Below are 18,661 nucleotides of genomic sequence, written 5' to 3'. Positions count from 1 at the left end.
AAGAAAGCAAAAATACCCATATAATTTAGCAATTTATACAGATAATCCTTGCTTCATGGCCACAATTGGTACCAGCAACTGTGTCACTAAGTGCCATGATTGCTACGTGAAATATCTCATGACCGTGATGTGCTTGTGATCTCACTACTACTTTGGTTGTTAAGTGAATCCATTAAGCAAGATATTACATGACTGACTTAGATTTTACTTCCACATTCTTTATTAACTCTACTTGTCAGAGGTCAGGTGTGAAGCACATTAGTGGAAATCGTGCCTGTGGGGTGCTGCGATAGTCGCAAATGCGAGGATTGGTTGCAGAACGTGGTTTTTTTTTACATCAACATAACTTCAAATAGTTGCTAAATGAAGCAAGTGGTAATCAAGGACTGCCTGTATACAACGGCAATGCAGAAAGAATATCCTTAGATTCAGAAGGCAATATTATAATACACTCTAATAATAATCAAATTTATTATTTTAAGATTTATGAATTCACATTTTCGTTATTGGTGCAACCTATTGTAGATGCGGGATAATCGCAAACTAAGAGTGAATGCTGTATGTGCACCTAGTGAATCATTTGCTGAAAAAAGACCTTCAAAACCAATTGAAGAACTGTAGTAAGTACAGCCCTATGTTAAAATCAGACATTACTTAAATTAATGTGCATAAAAATAATATATAGTGCTTAACTTGGTGGGTGTTTTTTTATCTTTTATAGCTTTTTGTTTCTACTTGCTTGCTTATTTTTTAGCTTGTTTGTATCCCATCTTTATTATTTTTACAAGTAACATGGTGGCAAACATACCCAACACACCTTCCTCCTCCTGTATCCCCCACCCTAACAACAGTGAGGTGGATTATGCTGAGAGAGAGTGAATAGCCCAAGGCCATCCAGCTGGCTTTCTTCACTGTCTTCACTGTCTTTCTTCCCTGAGTCTTCGGAGAAGGGCGGGATATAAATGGAATTAAAATGGAATTAAAATAAAAAAATAAAAAAAAATATTCCAAGAACGGCATTATGCCTTCTTTTCTACTGTTGTTTTCTTTTGAAATTAAAGAGGTTTTTTTTTAACTTGTAAATAAAATCAACTTATTTGATTAGGAAAATCAACACAATTGCCTATGGTACAGTTAAAATCTTTTTTAAAAGAGTGCTCCATTTGGTTTTTCTACTGCATACACCTAATTTTTATTTTAGTAAATGTAAACTGCTTCCTGCCACACATTTCCATCTCAGCTTCATTGCTTGGGGAATATGTTATTATTAGTAACAGAAAAGCTGTCTACCTGTATCTCTTTTCTTTCTTTTTTTCAGCCGATACGGATTTTTCTCTTACTTAAGAGAGTTATTCGATGCTCCCTTCCCTGTGATGAATTACCTGTGTCATCAGTATCATATTTATGAGGTTCCTGTAGGAACAGAGAAGACTAGGAATATGATCGAAAGGGTGAGAAGTATTCCTGAACAGCTCTATTGCCAGCTGAGAGGGGAAAAAACGATAGTGAACCATGGTGGAAGTGCCAAAAAAAGATTTTATTAACCAAACTTTAAGAGAGTAACAAAGAAAGATATGCCATCCACCTCCTTTCAGTCTGTCAGGAAGTTCCTCAGCTGGCAGCAGCTAGACTTCCTGGAGCTGCAGATAACTTCTCTACTTCCTGTTATATCCATCTTTTCACTTGTTTCATGTACAGGTAATAAAGGAAACAAAACTTAAACAAATCTACACAGCAGAAGAAAGGTACTCAGTAAAAATATCACGTTACACAAATCAGTCTGTTTCCACTAACACATCGCTGAGGCCAGCACAGTATCTTACTGTTACAGTGGATGCAGATAAAAGAAGAGAGTTGGAAGATAAAAAAAATGTAAGTCAATTTCTGTAATGTTTCAAGAAAGCGAGATTCCATTTTTATTTGAAGTTTTGGGTGTTTTTAATTCTAAAATATCTTTGTCCTTAGCATATCTATGTCACGGAGCATTTCTGTTTTTTAAAAATAATAGTTTTACTATTTAATATTAGCAGTATTAGTTAATTCTCTTCCTAATGGCAAATGTTTAATCTTTTCATATGTGGACTGAGTCTTCAGTTTTTCTGAGCAGAGTTCCAGAAAATGCACCCCTATAGAAAAAACTATGTATATCTTGCTTCTGAAAATGGTGGCCCATCCAGAATAGACATAGCAACGAAACACACATATTCAATATAGAATGATATAAAATGACAAAGCATAGGAAAGATGCATAAAATCTCAAATATGATGATAAAATCATATGCTACAATGAAGAACAGTAAAACAGATGCAACATACCAGTTCTATCAGGATATGAAAAAATATTTTCAGAATTGGATAACTTTAAACTAGCTTATTTTTCAGTCATGCCTTTGTACTGAAAATAGCAGAGAGACCTTAACAACTGTCCAGGTTCAAATATCACTCCTTCATAAATAAATAAATGTGCTGATTTAGTCACCTTCTCTCTATTTTCACACTTAAATTTGGAAAAGTGCTGTCACACTTGATCTTTCTTTCATTCAGTTACTAGCAGTATGTCTTTCACCTTACTACAAATCAAATAATTGCAACCGATGACTTCTAGTAGTCATTATTGTGTTGAAAATATATTGGCAATCTAGGTTATGAATTTTAGATTTTAAATCTGTTCTTTCTCACTAATATTGTATACCAATTTGTACTTCTTAAAAAGCTTATTTATAGTAGTCAGGGTAGAATAATGCAAGTTTTTAAAAGCAAGGAATGTCGATAGTTTGATAGTAAAAGAATTAAATTGATTGTACTAGAATGTATGTAGATCAAGGTTGATGATGTTATCTAGTCAGGTAATGAAACATCCTGAAACAACAACCAAGCTCAGAAAGCACCAAGGACTTCTTAAATAAATAGATTACTAAAATTCTTAATATTACCAGAATATATAATAATTGAAGATTGATCTATTTTATTCACTAGTAAGATAATATGTAGGAGAAAAAGTTTTAGTAGGTGGCTGAAATTTAAGTAACACATGTTCCAGAAGGTGCTTAATGCAGGAAGGTAATTCACTAGGTCAATAAATTAATAGACTAAAGTTGCATTTCTATACATCTTAGTTAGGATTAATTTTTAAAGGTCATTGAACTCAGTGGGACTTAATTTTGATTGGCTATGCAATTGTGTTGTTAATAGAAAACTGAAAGGTGGTTTTTCTAGAGGCAATTGGACTTTCTTGTTTTTCTTTGAAGACGTTTCGCTTCTTATCCAAGAAGCTTCTTCAGTCCTGACTTGATAGTGGGGAATGGAAGGATTTATATTCCTTGCAGCCAGCTGATCATTTGCATTCTTTTAGAGAGTCATTGAGGCCACTTGGAAGTTTATCTGTGTCCTCAAGGTCACCTGAGTGGTGCAAATGTGTATGGAACCATCATCGAACTGCTGAAAAGTGAAAAAGCACTTTTGGGGCAACCATGACCTGGATGTCAGAATCTCCATAGGCAGAGTTAATAGAGAAACCTCTGTCCAAAATACACATAGTCGTGTGTGTGTGAGTGTGTGAGTCTGAAGAAAGATCTGTACTTGAATCCATTAGTAAATTGTTACTTTATTGAACATGAGTGTAAATTATGTATAATTTAAAGCAGTCAGTACAAACATCCTTAATAAGATTGCACAGTAAAATGGGATTTTTCTTCTGTGCTACTTATTTCAGGAAATTAACAGGCAGTTGCAATCATTGGATTCTCAAATGGCATTACTGTCTGAGAAGCTGAAATGCCTAGAACGCAAAGACAACCAACTCCGTCAACAGAAAAAAGAACTCTTGGAACGAAAAAATAAAAGGAAACAATTAGAATCAAAAATTAGTATGAAATGTGATAGGTATGGACTTTAAATATTATATAAAATTATTTAAAATTATGTAGAAAAATAGAAGTTAGAAAGCAAAACCAAAATATCTAGTTCTTATCCTATGCAATATGCCTTTCAGGAAAAAAGGGAGTGCCACAACTTTATGATAATGAACAGATAGAACAGTAGTTCTGTTTCCTTTATTAGAAAACAAAATCTTACAAGAAAACGGTTAAAACTTAAAAAGAAATATTACTAAGTTAGATTATACTTACATATTCATTTTCTCTTTAATGTTTTGATTCTCTTCAATTGTTTCTCCTTGATCGTTTTCTTCCCTTCAGCAACATTCACCTTATGGCTCTTATTTTTGCTTAAAGTTTTTCCTCTCTTCACCCAATCTTCCCCTCATAGTGCTTACAGATAGTCCTTGGCTTACAAGCACAGTTGAGCTTGAAAATGTTGGTTGTTGACTAAAGCGGTCATTAAATGAGGCATCATGTCTCATAGAGCTACCTGCCGGAGGGACTCTGCCCTGCGCAGGGCCAAAATCCCAGCAGGTGGCCCTTTCACTCTGAAAGACACTGGCTGAAAAAAGTCTGTCCCAAAATCCACGCAAGATTTTGCCATGGAGTATTTGCAACACAGGGCATTTGCAACCAGGGCCTAGCAACAAGAAGACTGCCTCTGTTTTCTGGGGACTGGCTGCAAACTCCCTATCCTGCAGTTTGTAATTGCTTTGTTGTAAATCCAGGATACAATTTAGGAGCTGCTGCTGCCGCCAAGACACTGGTGCAAAACTACAGGATCTCAAGTTTTTGTGTTTGCATCTGGGAGGGATAATGGCATTATTTGAGATAGAGAAAAAGGGTGATTGTGTCAAATAGCTTAAGAACCACTGTTTCACAGATAGTTCTTCACCTCAATTGAGCTCCCAATTACTGTTGCTAAGAGGCAGTTGTGAAGCGGGTTTTGCCCCATTTTAAAGCCTTTTTTGCCACAGTTGTTAAGCAAATCACCGCAGTTGTTAAGTGAATCATGCGGTCATTAGGTCGAGCTGAGGAGTTTAGTCGATTTCTGTCGGACAAAATCGCTCGGATCCAGACCGGTCTGGACTCCGACTGGGCAGAGTCTGATGATGAGGATACGGGCAGCCTTGTCGATGTAATCTGGGAAGAGTTCGACCCTGTGACTCCTGAAGAAGTGGACAAGATCATGGGGAAGCTGAGCTCCACCATGTGTTTGTTGGACCCGTGTCCCTCCTGGCTGACTTATGCGGCCCGGGATGGGACACAAGGCTGGCTCCAGGCAGTGATTACTGCCTCTTTGAGTGAGGGTAGCTTTCCCGCCGCCTTGAAGGAGGCGGTGGTGAGACCCCTCCTCAAGAAGCCTGCCTTGGACCCAGCAATATTGAACAACTTTCGTCCGGTCTCCAACCTTCGCTTTCTGGCGAAGGTTGTTGAGAGCATGGTGGCGCAACAGGTCCCTTTGTTCTTGGATGAAGCTGATTATCTAGACCCGTACCAATCGGGTTTCAGGCCCGGGTACAGCACGGAGACGGCATTGGTCGCGCTGGTGAATGATCTCTGGCGGGCTCGGGACAGGGGCTACTTCTCTGTCCTAGTCCTTTTAGACCTCTCAGCGGCTTTTGATACCATCAACCATGGTATCCTGCTGCAACGTCTCAGGGGGTTAGGAGTGGGAGGCACAGTTCTCCAGTGGTTCTCCTCCTACCTTCTGGGACGCTCACAGTCGGTGTTGGCAGGGGGGCAGAGATCGACCTTGAGACCTCTCATTTGTGGAGTTCCTCAGGGATCGGTTCTCTCGCCTCTCCTGTTCAACATCTATATGAAGCCGCTGGGTGAGATCATTCGTGGTTTTGGAGTTGGGTATCATCAATATGCTGATGATACCCAGCTTTTTATTTCGACCCCAAACCACCCCAGTGATGCCCTCGACGTGATGTCCTGCTGCCTGGAGGCGGTCCGGGTCTGGATGGGGAGGAACAGGCTGACAAGACTGAGTGGCTGTTCGTGCCGGCATCTCTGGCCATGGGGGGTGAGCTATTACCCCCCGTAGATAGGGCGCGCAACTTGGGGGTCCTTCTAGATTCACAGCTCTCTTTAGCATATCGGAGCTGTGACTAGGGGGGCCTTTGCCCAGGTTCGCCTGGTGCACCAGTTGCAACCCTATCTAGACCGGGATGCCTTGCGTACAGTCACTCATGCGCTCGTGACTTCTCGTCTAGACTACTGTAATGCTCTCTTCATGGGGCTGCCCTTGAAGTCCACTCGGAGGCTCCAACTGGTGCAGAATGCAGCCGCGCGAGTTGTGCTGGGGGTTTCCCGATACCCCCATGCTACATCTTTGCTCCGCGAGCTGCATTGGCTGTCGGTTGCCCTCCGGGTGAGATTCAAGGTGTTAGTAATGACTTACAAAGCCCTACATGGCATGGGTCCGGATTACCTACGGCAACACCTGCGGCCGGCGTCAACTTCCCTCCGTCCAGTGCGCTCCCAAAGAGAGGGCCTCCTCAGGGTGCCTCCGATCAAAGAATGTCGATTGGTGGCCCCTAGGGGGAGAGCGTTCTCTGTGGGTGCGCCAGACCTATGGAACCGCTTGCCGGTTGAGCTCCAGACGGCCCCCGACCTTCGCTCCTTCCGGCGTGATCTAAAAACGTATCTATTTGAGCAGTCTGACCTAGTCTGATGGGTTAGGGTTGGGGTTTTAAATACGTCTTAATTATTGTTTTAACCTTGGGCATTTATTTAATCGCTTTTAACTTTTGTATCCTGTTTTGTATTTATTGCCCTGTACACCGCCCTGTGTCCTTCGGGAGAAGGGCGGTATAAAAATATAATAATAAATAAATAATAATAAACAATTCTGACTTCCCCCATTGATTTTTGCTTGTCGGAAGCCAACTGGGAAGGTTACAAATGGTGATCGCATGATCCTGGGACAGTGCAACTGTCATAATTACATGCCAGTTGCCAAGTGTCCCAATTTTAATCATCTGACTGGGGATGCTACAATAGTTATAAGTGTGCAAAATGGTCATACGTCACTTTTTTCATTTTTTCATTCATTTCATTCATGCCATTGTCACTTCAAATGGTTACTAAATGAATGGTGGTAAGTCAAGGACTATCTGTATGGCAATGATCCTTGGGATTTTAACTGTCAGAGTAATTAACGTAGGTAATGCAGTGTGTAATTTTATTATAATGGCGTTGCTTTGATCCTGAGCCTACACATTGTGTAAACATTCAACTAAATACAATTTGAGAAAACTGAGACAAGGATGCTTTATACTGTTGTGATGTCTAAGTGGAGAAATGTGCTAGTTTTAAACAAGTTTCACTTAGTCGGTGGAAAAGTGATAGGGTAGATTTATTAAAGACATTAGTGAGAATTAGTGCTACTAGTGTGCAGTTAGCAAATGGTGTTAAACTAAACGTTGAAAGTATAAGGTCATCTGTACAGCATCTTCCAGTGATGATGGTGATGGTGATGATTTTCTACTTTCAAAGTAGCAATCTTGTTTCGTGATTTTCCAAAATATTCCTGAAACATATTTTTGTAATGTTGAACTGAGAGTGTAATAATTATTCCCAAAATATTCCTCTTAAATCTTTTTTATACAGTTTAAGACAAATGGAACAGGATGGCATAAATCTGGAGGAAGAATCTGAGCAAGCAAATGCTAAAATTAAGAAACTTAACACTCAGAAAGTAAAACTTGTAATTGATTTTATGCAACTAATAAAGGTAAATATAGTTTCTAAAACAGAAGAGATACTCAATGCAATCGTATATTCCAAAAACATTGAAATTATGGATTATTCTTTTTCATCCTATGACCTTTTTCACCCTCTGTCCTTTTTCCTCCTCTGCTATTTTATATGGTGATTGGCACATGCATTGAACTTGGATAATAGTTAACTCTTAATATTAACAGTTAATGTTTCATATCTTAAATTACTGCTTTCCATTTAGAAGCATTACACTGAGTGACATTCAATAATACAATTGCTTTTGATTAATGATGGACATTCAGTTTGTGATTCATCATGTTAATTGCCATGTGATAAGTATTAAGTGAGTTCAGTTCAAATTAATAAATCCTGCTGTTGATCTGAACTCCAGTATTTGTATTACAATATCACAGATGTTAAGTAATTTGCCCATTGATACCTGTGTTGCAAGATGATGTTTGAGTAGTTTTGCAAATTGGTAAGAGAGAATTACTTTGCCTGGCCAAAATCTAAGTAGCTGTCGGATTAAATATCCTCAGCAAATAAAACAGTTCTGTTCTTGACACTGATTTCAGCCTAGCACAAGTGCTGTGATAAAACTATAGGAAGCAGCCTTATAATGGCTTTCCTCTGGAAATTGTGGGTGCTCCGTCACTGGAGATTTTCAAGAAGAAACTGGACAGCCATTTGTCTGGAATGATATAGGATTGCCTGCCACGGACAGGGGGTAGGACTAGAAGATGTCCAAGGTTCCTTCCAACTCTATTATTCTAGAACAGAAAATAATAGCAGAGTTGGAAGAGACCTTGGAGGTCTTCTAGTCTAGGGGTCCCCAATCTCTGGGTTGCGGCCCACTACTGAGCCTTGAGCCTTTCGGGACCAGGCAGCAGAAATAGCAGGTGAGCGTGTGTGCGTACTCCTTTTTGTGTGAGCAGCGTGTTGGGGAACTCTGTTCTAGTCCAACCCCTTCCTCAGGAAGGAAACCCTATACCATTTCAGACAAATGGTTGTCCATTCTCTTCTTAAAAACCTCCAGGGTTGGAGCATCACAACTTCTAGAGGCGATTATTCTATAATCTAATGAGTCAAACCATTTAACTCAATATTGGCAGTGCTTTCTGACAGGCATTCTCCCTGATTGCAGGCTATAATTTTTTGCATCCTTGCCTGGAAGGGCTGGAAATTCAACACTCATAGTATATACTTTACAAATAATCTATGTCTGTCCCTTACAATTTGCAATGTAGAGTGTTTTAAAAAGAATGAGCCTTCCTGCCTCTCTTTCAAACTTCTTAAAAGTTTATTGATTTTTTTTTTAAATTAACAACAGACTTTATAATCTCAACTGCTCTCTCCTTTTCCTGATGCAACATGTTTCATTGGATGGATAGGAATAATCAGTTATAGATATCTAAAAAGAGAATGTCAAGGGGGGAAAAGGAAAACAAGATGAGTTCAGATATGAAGGTGAAGATAACGTAGAAATGGTGTACTATTAGCATGGTAAATAAAAATGGTGTCTTGTGATTTATAAAGAGGAAGGAAGAATTCATAAATTTGTAGGAAATTCTTATATTTCTGTTTCTGGATAAATGTAACTCATTCTTTAGAAATGTGTCCAAAAGTTAGCTCTAGTAGTTCAAATTTAGTGGGAAGAGGGGCCTTAGCTTTCTAAAATTGCCATAGAATTACATTACATCTGCTGTAATTCATGGTACATATAAACTGAGAGCCAGTTTGGACTAGAGCAGACATGTCAAACACAAGGCCCGGGGGCCGGATTCGGCCCGCGAAGTGGTTTCATGCGGCTCACGAAGCCATCCTGGAAACAGTGAGGGAATAGCCCCCTCTGCCTTGGCTTTGGCCCAGAGACCCTCCTTCTGCCAGAGACCTTCAGATCTGTCCCTCTCCTGCCCAGGCCCCTATAGGCACCCTTGATGCGAATGATGTAGAGCTGGACATGCCCATCCAGTAGGCCATATGCACTCTAGACACGCCCACCCAGTAGGCCACGTCCACCCAGGCCATACCCACCTGGCCCCCTGAGGGCAACCGCAATGCTGATGCGGCCCTCAATGAAATTGAGTTTGACACCCCTGGACTAGAGGTTAAGGCATCGTACTGAAACTGGGAGATCGTGAGTTCTAGTCCCATCTTAGACACAAAGCCAGTTGGGTGACCTTGGGCCAGTGCCCCCCTGTCTCAGCCCTAGAAAGGAGGCAGTGGCAAACCACTTCCAAAAGACCTTGAGAAGAAACTGCAGGATTAGTCCAGGCAGACAACAGTTACTGATGCAAAGGCACAAAAACAAATACCTCAAACTCCCCCAAATATTCTTTCTGGAAGTTTCCTTTCTGGAGCTCATTCTCTTTTTTCTATTATTTGCACTCTTGCCCTTGACAAGTGTAATTGTGGGATGGGATCAGGAAATGAAAAACATTCTTTGATTTGCAGGTCATTGATTATAGAGGAAAACATTTTGCTTGATGAGTACTCTGATGCATTCATGAGGGGGAGAACATTTTACTTTTAAAGAAGTATTAAGTGGGACATATATTTTCAGTTGAGAAAAGGAAAAAAAAGCAAGAGTTATATTTGTTTCAGTGATACGGTAGGTTCTAGACAATAGAACATCATGAATACCTAATATAGCTAACACTACATTGGATCAATTTTTATATGAACTGGAGTAATATAATTGGAATATCTAAATTTCTGAAGCTTCAAACACTTGCAAACTTTTCTAAACAGCATTTGCATTTATTTTCTGCAGAGTTGTATGGCCCTTAATGAAGACAAAACAAATTTGGTGCTAGAGAACACAGTAGCTACTTTTCACAAGAGCAGGCTTGATGCTGAATATAGAACTGCAACTGTACAACTACGAGCTATGGATGTAAGCCTTCCATTTTGCTACTTGACGAATGAACTTGAAAATATATATAATATATGTATAGTTATTTATAAGAGAGTTGCTCACATAGATTATAGTTCCTAGATAATACTAAGTTAACATTTTCTTTCCTTTGTATGGACAAAATAATGAACATAAAAATAACTCCTATAGTGGATTTCTTTGCTTCCTAAAAGAATTTCATCCTTCTCCATGAAGAATTATAGATTAAGATAAGCTGGATAACAGCAGTTAAATTTTTGTCTGAAATTCCACAGCTTTTAACTCGACTTGTATTATGATAGTGTTTTAATTAATAAAGGTGAATATTTGTAGCTCAGGGTTGAAATGTGGGGTCCTTGGTGCTTGGTCTCTTGAGGTTGGTTGTTTTCTTGCAGATGTTTCATTACCCAAACTGGGTAACACCATCAGCGCTGTTAGTATTTCTGTGGGAATCAAATGCTGCACACAGGCCTTCTGCATATTTGTCAAGCTAGAAATGTATTCAAAAGTGCATGCTATCATACCATGTGATGTAAAAGTATCACATGAATATTAGCAGCTCTTCTGCATCTGGTTTTCAATGTGGCACTTTAGGTCATAAATTCTCATTTATTCATTGCCTATATGAACACTAAAATCAACTCAACATTGGCCAGGATGCAGAGCGACGAGTGAATTATCCACAGATGCTGTAATTTATGGGATTCCCATATGTTCTTTATGTTACCTTTGGGTCAGCTATACAAAAATGAGGCTAATTATTTTTTTCAAATGAATGAATCTCATTTATAACATCTACATATTATTTATATATTATTGTACTGTTTTGAAAGTTGGTATAAGAGCATTGGGCCTTTGTAAAATAGGATGATTTTTTATTTCCCTATGTTATTACTCCAAATTCATGGGAAAACATGATTTTTTTGTTGTACAGAAAAGTCATAGTTTATCTTTAAGTAAGTCAAAATTCTTTGTGTTTTCCATACTCAGGAATACTATATGTGAAGTTTAGTAAATGAGAATAATCTAAGAGCATACTATGATTTTAGCAATGCATAGTTATTTGGGGACACAGCTACTAGATTAAAATTCAAGATCTCTACTTCAGGTTTTTCTCCTTATATATGGAAAAAGATCTCAGTTACAATTTATTAATATACAATAGTGTTAAATAATGTTTTGTTTATGTATAAACTAACCTAAACTGAGCTTGAAATAAATCATTTGGCATTGTCATCTATAGAGGCATTTTAACATTTAAATTATTTTTTCTGGCAGCTCTTCATAATATATTTGAATCGATTCAAATAGATTGGCCTGATAATAGATAAACCAAACTGTTGGCTTATTAATTTATCTATTGGCAATAAACAAATAGCTGAACTATTCTCTTTTGCCACCAGAGGGCGCCTATTTACACTTCATTTATACAACCAAATTCTGTCACAACTTTCTTGACTCATGAAACACAAGAGTTAGAAGGTATCAGCCATATGAAGACCATCTAGAACTCAAAAACATTTCAGGATAATTGTTCTGTTGTCAAACTGTTTGTATTGTTAGAACTAATGTTCAACCAAAATTTGACTTTCTAATATAAGCCCTTTAATCAAGCCTTTTTCTCTGTGCTGGCAGAGAGCACATCTGGGAGACAGCTGTTTGGTATTTGAAGTGTACATCAAAGTGTCACTTGGCAACGATCAGATTTATTCATGAATTTATTTTTCGGTTGAGTAGATTGTCTTATTGTTATACTTTTATCTATACCAGGTCATTCGTATATCCTTCTTAAAATGTAGAATCCAGAATTGGGCAAGGTATTCAGGGGAACATCTTACTGATACGGCAAAAATAAAATAAAATCCTCAGTGACGTCTGAGGATTTGATTTTAGTTGGGTGCCAGTAAGTCAGTGCCAACTCTTAACAACCACATAAACCTGTTCCTGGATAATTTGTCTCCAACCTGACCCTTCAACTTTTTCAGTGGTTCATCCATCACCAGTGTAATTGATTCCTTGTTTCTGGTTGTCCTTTTTTTCACTTTCCTTTCATCTTAGCCAGCATTATAGACTTTTCAAGAAAGTTAGGTCTTTCCATGTGTCCAAAATATGATAATTTGAGTCTGGTTGCTTGTGCCTTAAGTGAGACCTTGCGATTGACTTGTTCTAAAGTTGTATTAGCAATTTTGCATTGCCTTGCACTGTTAAAATCCCAGTGTCGTGTCTGTGTGTGTGTGTGTGTGTGTGTGTCTCACTGCCAAGCATGTAATCCTCATCTTTTATATGTGAACCAGAATTTTCTAACTCAAATTAAAAACAAAAACAAAACTTGCATTAGTTGGCTGCTTGTTTTAGCTTGTATAGTTTTCTATTAAGCAAAAAAGTGAAAGAAAAACAGAAAAGAAAGACGAAAGATACAAATCAATAGCCTCTGATCTTCTCTACAGCAATTAAAAGTAACATTCTAAATTTACCTCTTGCTCTTTGATTACAACTCCTTTCTACAGTCTCTCCTATGTAATCATAAAAACTATAAATCACTTGTTCATTTGAGGGATTATGCAAAAAGTCCAAAAGGGGTTTCAATGTTAATGAAATTGGGTATTTCTTGTTATGTGTGTGTATGTGGGGGAGGGGGGGGAAGACGATGGTTTTAAAAGATGCCTAAAAGTAGATTTAGTAATAAGTTAGTTATCATTATCTCCCTGTAGCCTGAAAAAATCATATGGTATGACCTGTTTTTAAAATATTGAATGGCCTATAGCAGGGGTGTCAAACTGCCGACCCATGCTGGCTGAGGAATTCTAGGAGCTGAAGTCCACAAGTCATAAAAGGGCCACGTCTGAAGACCCCTGGTGTAACTGGTCTACATTCCTCCCAGCCAACAGACAGTTGCCATAGAGAAGTACAGTCCCAAATAGTTTTCAGTTGGAAAAGAGGCCTTCCTTTCATTCTGAAAGTTGAAGGCATTAACCACCTTGCCCCTGCCCCCGCCCCCTAGCTTCCTTCAAAAGCTTCCAAGTTCACATGGCAAAGCAAATCTCCTGCAGCTGGTATTAGAGTGGCCTCTGGTGGTAAAGTAGAGTCAGTTCGATATTAAAGAAAACCTATACACAGAATTCAAACACTCTTGAGCACAGCAATTTCAGTAAGAGGACTGAAATGAACCTAATTCACATTCTTTCCCTACACCTTCAAAAACTACCACTGGTTGCTGTAAACATTCTTAATCCATCCAAGTATCCAGACTCTTACAATTACACTTTCTTCAGCAACTTGTCTGGAGTTTCCTTCTCATTGTTACCTCCTCCCAACAGTGTTACTGACCTGCATGATAAAAGAACACTGTAGGTAATCTATGTTGCAAGGGCACACATAATGCTACACAGAGAGACACAGTGTCTCTGTATGGGAGTAATAAGTTCTCTAGAGTCCGGGAAAAGGAAGTGATGTAAGTAAGCCGAAAAGTTCTCGGCATCAAGTGACAATGCAGAAAAAAATATATGAACTCCACCTGCCTGGTCCCAAAGCCTAAATTTAAACTTTTGGGTTTTTGTTAAATGAAAATCAACTGATTGGAAAGGGCTATAGTTGCTATTTAACTCTTCAGGAGAGAAGAGTCAGTTTTCTCCTTTCCTATATGGCAGAGATGCCAAACTGCCGGCCTGCGGACCGGACACGTCACATGGAAGCCGTGCCCACTCCATTGCTGGCAATGGCAAAACCGTCACGCGATGTTGTGTGATGTCATGAGTGACATTTCTGGCCTATAGTTTTCCATATTGGTTTTTCATAAAATTCATCCAGGACAAAAAATTTCAATGGATTTTCTGTTTTGAATGAAAGCTGAATGTGAGCTAGCCCATACAAACAAGAACTAAGTAGTGAGATGCAGAGAATGTAGATTGCACTTCAGCTTTCAGTAGATGCATCTGTACGTTTTAAACTCGATTTAGTTAGTTGGCTTGGGTCTCCAATGGGGCATTCTTCACTGGAGATGGTTGGCGAGATAAGAAGACTTTGTCCCTATGCTGTCGGTCCCTTTGGTTTTAATTTTTATGTAACCCTTCTTAATTTAATTGTGTTTATATTTAATTTAATTGTTTAATTAAATTTAATTGTTTTTATATTTATCTTTTTACCATTTATTAAGCCGCCCACAGTTGCCTTATCAGTAAGCTAGAGGGCATATAAATTTAATGAATAAAAATAAAATACGCCAGGAGGTGACATGGATCTAATAATCAGGTGGCCGGGTTAACCGACCCAAAGATCCTGTCGACTGCATCAAGAGTTACAGGATCTAAATTTTTCCAGCTAACTGAGTAGTATTGTGATTCATTTGTGTTAAGTAGGCATGCCCAATCAGAGTACAGCTCCTAGCAGTTTCAAATGATTTAATCTGTCAGATTAAAGAAAATTCTTTACCCAGCCTTTAGATGTTTTTGTGGTCCATCTCTTCCTAGAAGAGAATGGGGCATCTTAAAAAATACCGCTGTCATGCATCTGTCGAGGCAATAAGACTGACCCCAGAGAACCATTGCCAATACATAAATGTTGGGATAAGTGATCAAATAGCCTGCCTTGGCTTGAGGCAACTTCATCTGTAATTTCTATCGTTGAAGAATAGTCTGAATTAAATTTATATGAGTTGATGAGCCATTTTATCAAATGTTTATCTTATATCACGGGTATTGTAGTTTGTCAAGTGCTTGTCATCTCAGATTGATAACAAACTGACATGACAGCCATCAGATGTTACTGCTGGACTTGTATCAATTGGTGTATTGTACATTCTGAAAGCTTAACTCTGATAAATGTTTTACTGGGTTTTCTTGAAGCCAGTAAAGCTTTCATAAACACAGTTTAGCCTTTTGTTTTAATCTGTTCTGTTTATTCCAGCAACAAATTTCTGACCTGGATGAAAAGAAGAATTCTCTTTTGATGAAGTGTAAAAGTTTACTGAGCACTGCTAAAAAAGTTTGTAACCTCGGTATGGATCAAAACCTTCCAGAAGATGTCTATCAGGTAAATATCACAGTAAAAAGATGACATATACATACGTACGTGTACAGAGAGAGAGAGAGAGAGAGAGAGAGAGAGATGCACAGTACTCTTCAATCTTTTTCCCAAGAAACCTATAGTACATGTAAAATAAGCTCAAAACGCAAAATTGCCCTAAAATCAATGAGACATTGGAATAAAACAATTAAAACAACTGTATTAGACACATTTGAATGTAAAGATCTAAAAATTAAATAAGATTCTATAGGCACTATAGAATCCATGCGCCTTTGGCGTCTAGTCATGCCGGCCACATGACCACGGAGACGTCCTCGGACAAGCGCTGGCTCTTCGGCTTTGAAACGGAGATGAGCACCGGCCCCTAGAGTCGGAAACGACTAGCATGCATGTGCGGGGGAACCTTTACCTTTACTTTTTTATAGGCACTAAAAGGCCTACACTTAAGAATGCCTTTTTTCCCTAGTTGGTCTTACTTTAGATGTCAAAAATACCAAGAAAACTTCAAAAGATTATGTTCATTCATAGATTCAGAGACTAGGCTGTACAGATAGCCCTTGACTTGTAACCATTTGTTTAGGGACTACTTCAGGGGTAGGCAAGCTTGGCTCTTTTATGACTCGTGGACTTCAACTCCCAGAATTCCTGAGCCAGCTATGCCACGAGTCATAAAAGAGCCAAGCTTGCTTACTTCTGGGCTAACCCCATTGGGGTAAGCCAGTTTCTCAGAGAGCCTTTGGGATTCTTCCAACAGCAGTCACCACAGGAAAAAAGGCTTCATATTATTTTTGGCTAGCATACTTAAATTTTTTAATGTAGGAAAAAATGCACAATGATCTATTTGAAGTTATAACAGCACTGAAAAAGGTGATTTATGACTGTTTTTCACACTTACAACCATTGTAGTATCTCCAGGTCACATGATCAAAATTCGGGCACTTAGCAACTGGTATGTATTTATGATAGTTGCACTGTCTTGGGGTCACGTGATCACCATTTGTAATCTTCCCAGCCGGTTTCCGACAAGCAAAGTCAATGGAGGAAGTCAGATTGCTTAAGAACCGCATGATTTATTTGACAGCTAGCGAAAAAATGCCATCAAATGGGGCTCAATTTACTTGAAAACTGTTGCTTACCAGTGGAAAGTTTGGGCTCAGTTTTGGTCATAAATTGTATAGGATTTTAAACATTAAAAGTAGCAGTATGGAGCACGTTCAGTTTGATTAAAAGCCTATAAAGCCCCAGAAGTACCTAGACAGATCCTCAGCATCTGGCTGATAGTTGATTTACAGTATTTGGAAACTTCATTTTGGCACATTTTTCAAAGACAAACCTTTCTCTTATTAAACAAATAATCCAAAGGATTGCCACACTTTGTAGATTACCTGTAGCTGTCATATTATCTCTAGGTCACAAAGGCTACTTGAGTCTGTTTTTCAAATTCATGAATGTTTCCAGTTATCAATTCAATAGTTTTATGCTCTCATCTAACTGAAAAGTCAAGGAGACATAGAAGTTTCTAAAACATCATTCTCCATTAGTATTTCTTCAAATTGCATTCAAATCCTTGCACTTGTTGCTCACAAAGCCTCCAGTGGATGAGTAGATTTTAATAAGCTAGCATTACTTTCTTAAGAAAGAAAAGAAAAAATAAACATTTCTGTGTCCTTATCTTTATTAAGAGGGATTTGTCACTGGAACCATACATTTAGATTTTGCTCAAAGAAGGATACTATAATACATTTTATTCCTTGTCTACTATTGAAGATTTCCTTGAAATATTGTAGGCATTATTGCAAAATTATGCCCTTTTATTTTTCTATTTTCTCTTGAACCTTGCACAAACACCTATTTATTTTTCTATTAATCATGATCAATTGTATTTTTGTATATGTAGCAGGAGTCCAAAAACATTTAGCTGGCAGCATAACTTATCCAAAAAGTTGCGGAATCAGTAGCTTATCAGAAATTCACCATGTCACTTACCATGCTTACTACTATATTCTTTGAAGAACATGATAAGAAGCATCATAACTTTGCAACTGGATAATAGCATGTTGCTAAAGTTGTATTGGATGGTAGCATTGCACAATTATGGGAACAATCCCCCTTTTCACTTCATGCAACAGAGGAAGCTTAAAGTTGTACTTTGGTAATGGGATGCTACAATAAATCAATTTCCACTCCCTTTTTTTTGCTTGAAGTGAGTAGTGAAAATCTATCACAATTGTTCCCTTCTGCCATCTCATGTTTATGAAAGGTTATCTGTATCAAGGCAGCGAGACACAAACTAGAAGCAAGCAGCTAGGGCCTTTTAGCAAAAAGGCCATGCATGCACAAAAGAACATACTAAACATCAACAGATGTTTGTGCAGAGTAATTATTTTACACAAATTTTACTCAATCTTTTTAGGCATTCCTGGACCTTCCAAGTACAGTAGATGAAATTGATGCTCTGCTGAATGAGGAGAAAACAAGAGCTTCATGTTTCACAGGCCTCAATGCTTCAGTATGTACTCACAGTATTACCTTATACTATATTATGTGCATTATATAAAAATTAATAATTATAGTCTTTGGCGGCGGCGGCAGCTAAGTAGCAGGAATAATGTGTTGTAAATACCATTAGAATTCTAAGTAATTTGTTCAAGGTCAGATATATTCTGTGCTGCTGTTCTTTTAAAAATGAAGAAGAAAAAACAGGTTAGGAAATGAGGAAAAAAGAGCTCTAGTTTACTACACCCAGTTTTACTTTAAAGGCAGTTACCTCTTCGCAGCACCTTCCCCCAGTCATATTTGAATGACAGATACGTTTCCACAATTGAAGAAAACAAACAGTATTCAGTTGTAATATATTGTAGAGAACTAAAGAAATGTGGGCAGAAGTTAGCTTTTTTAACCATGCATTTCTTTAAATTCAAAAAAATTATTGCTGCAACCATGTTGCATTTGATCAGATCAGATCCTATTTAGAACATATAGGTCAACATTAGATATAGTTATACTCTCATAAGACACAACCTTGGATTCTTCTTGCTTGAGATAATAATATGCAAACAAGCTACCAAGTTTAATATAATCTTAGTGTGTGAGGAAGTAATCAGTATTTTTACTTCAGATGTGGATAGTTAAA

At 38.2% G+C, this 18,661-nt stretch overlaps 1 protein-coding gene across 1 annotated transcript in view; it reads left to right on the top strand.

Annotated features, from left to right (window-relative positions):
* Positions 1 to 18,661, top strand: part of SMC5 (structural maintenance of chromosomes 5) — a 49,366-nt gene that overhangs the window by 18,647 nt on the left and 12,058 nt on the right. The window contains exons 12-19 of the mRNA XM_081320573.1: positions 526 to 620; positions 1,319 to 1,451; positions 1,699 to 1,872; positions 3,713 to 3,882; positions 7,500 to 7,623; positions 10,384 to 10,506; positions 15,409 to 15,534; positions 17,942 to 18,037. Coding sequence (XP_081176699.1) covers positions 526 to 620; positions 1,319 to 1,451; positions 1,699 to 1,872; positions 3,713 to 3,882; positions 7,500 to 7,623; positions 10,384 to 10,506; positions 15,409 to 15,534; positions 17,942 to 18,037 — 1,041 coding nt within the window. The remainder of the gene's footprint in view (positions 1 to 525; positions 621 to 1,318; positions 1,452 to 1,698; positions 1,873 to 3,712; positions 3,883 to 7,499; positions 7,624 to 10,383; positions 10,507 to 15,408; positions 15,535 to 17,941; positions 18,038 to 18,661) is intronic.

This window comes from Vipera berus (genome assembly GCF_964194415.1).
Source record: "Vipera berus genome assembly, chromosome: 2".
In the NCBI taxonomy this organism is placed as follows: domain Eukaryota; kingdom Metazoa; phylum Chordata; class Lepidosauria; order Squamata; family Viperidae; genus Vipera; species Vipera berus.
The sequence above is the reverse complement of the archived record's forward strand: the minus strand, read 5'-3'. Positions and strand labels throughout refer to the sequence as shown.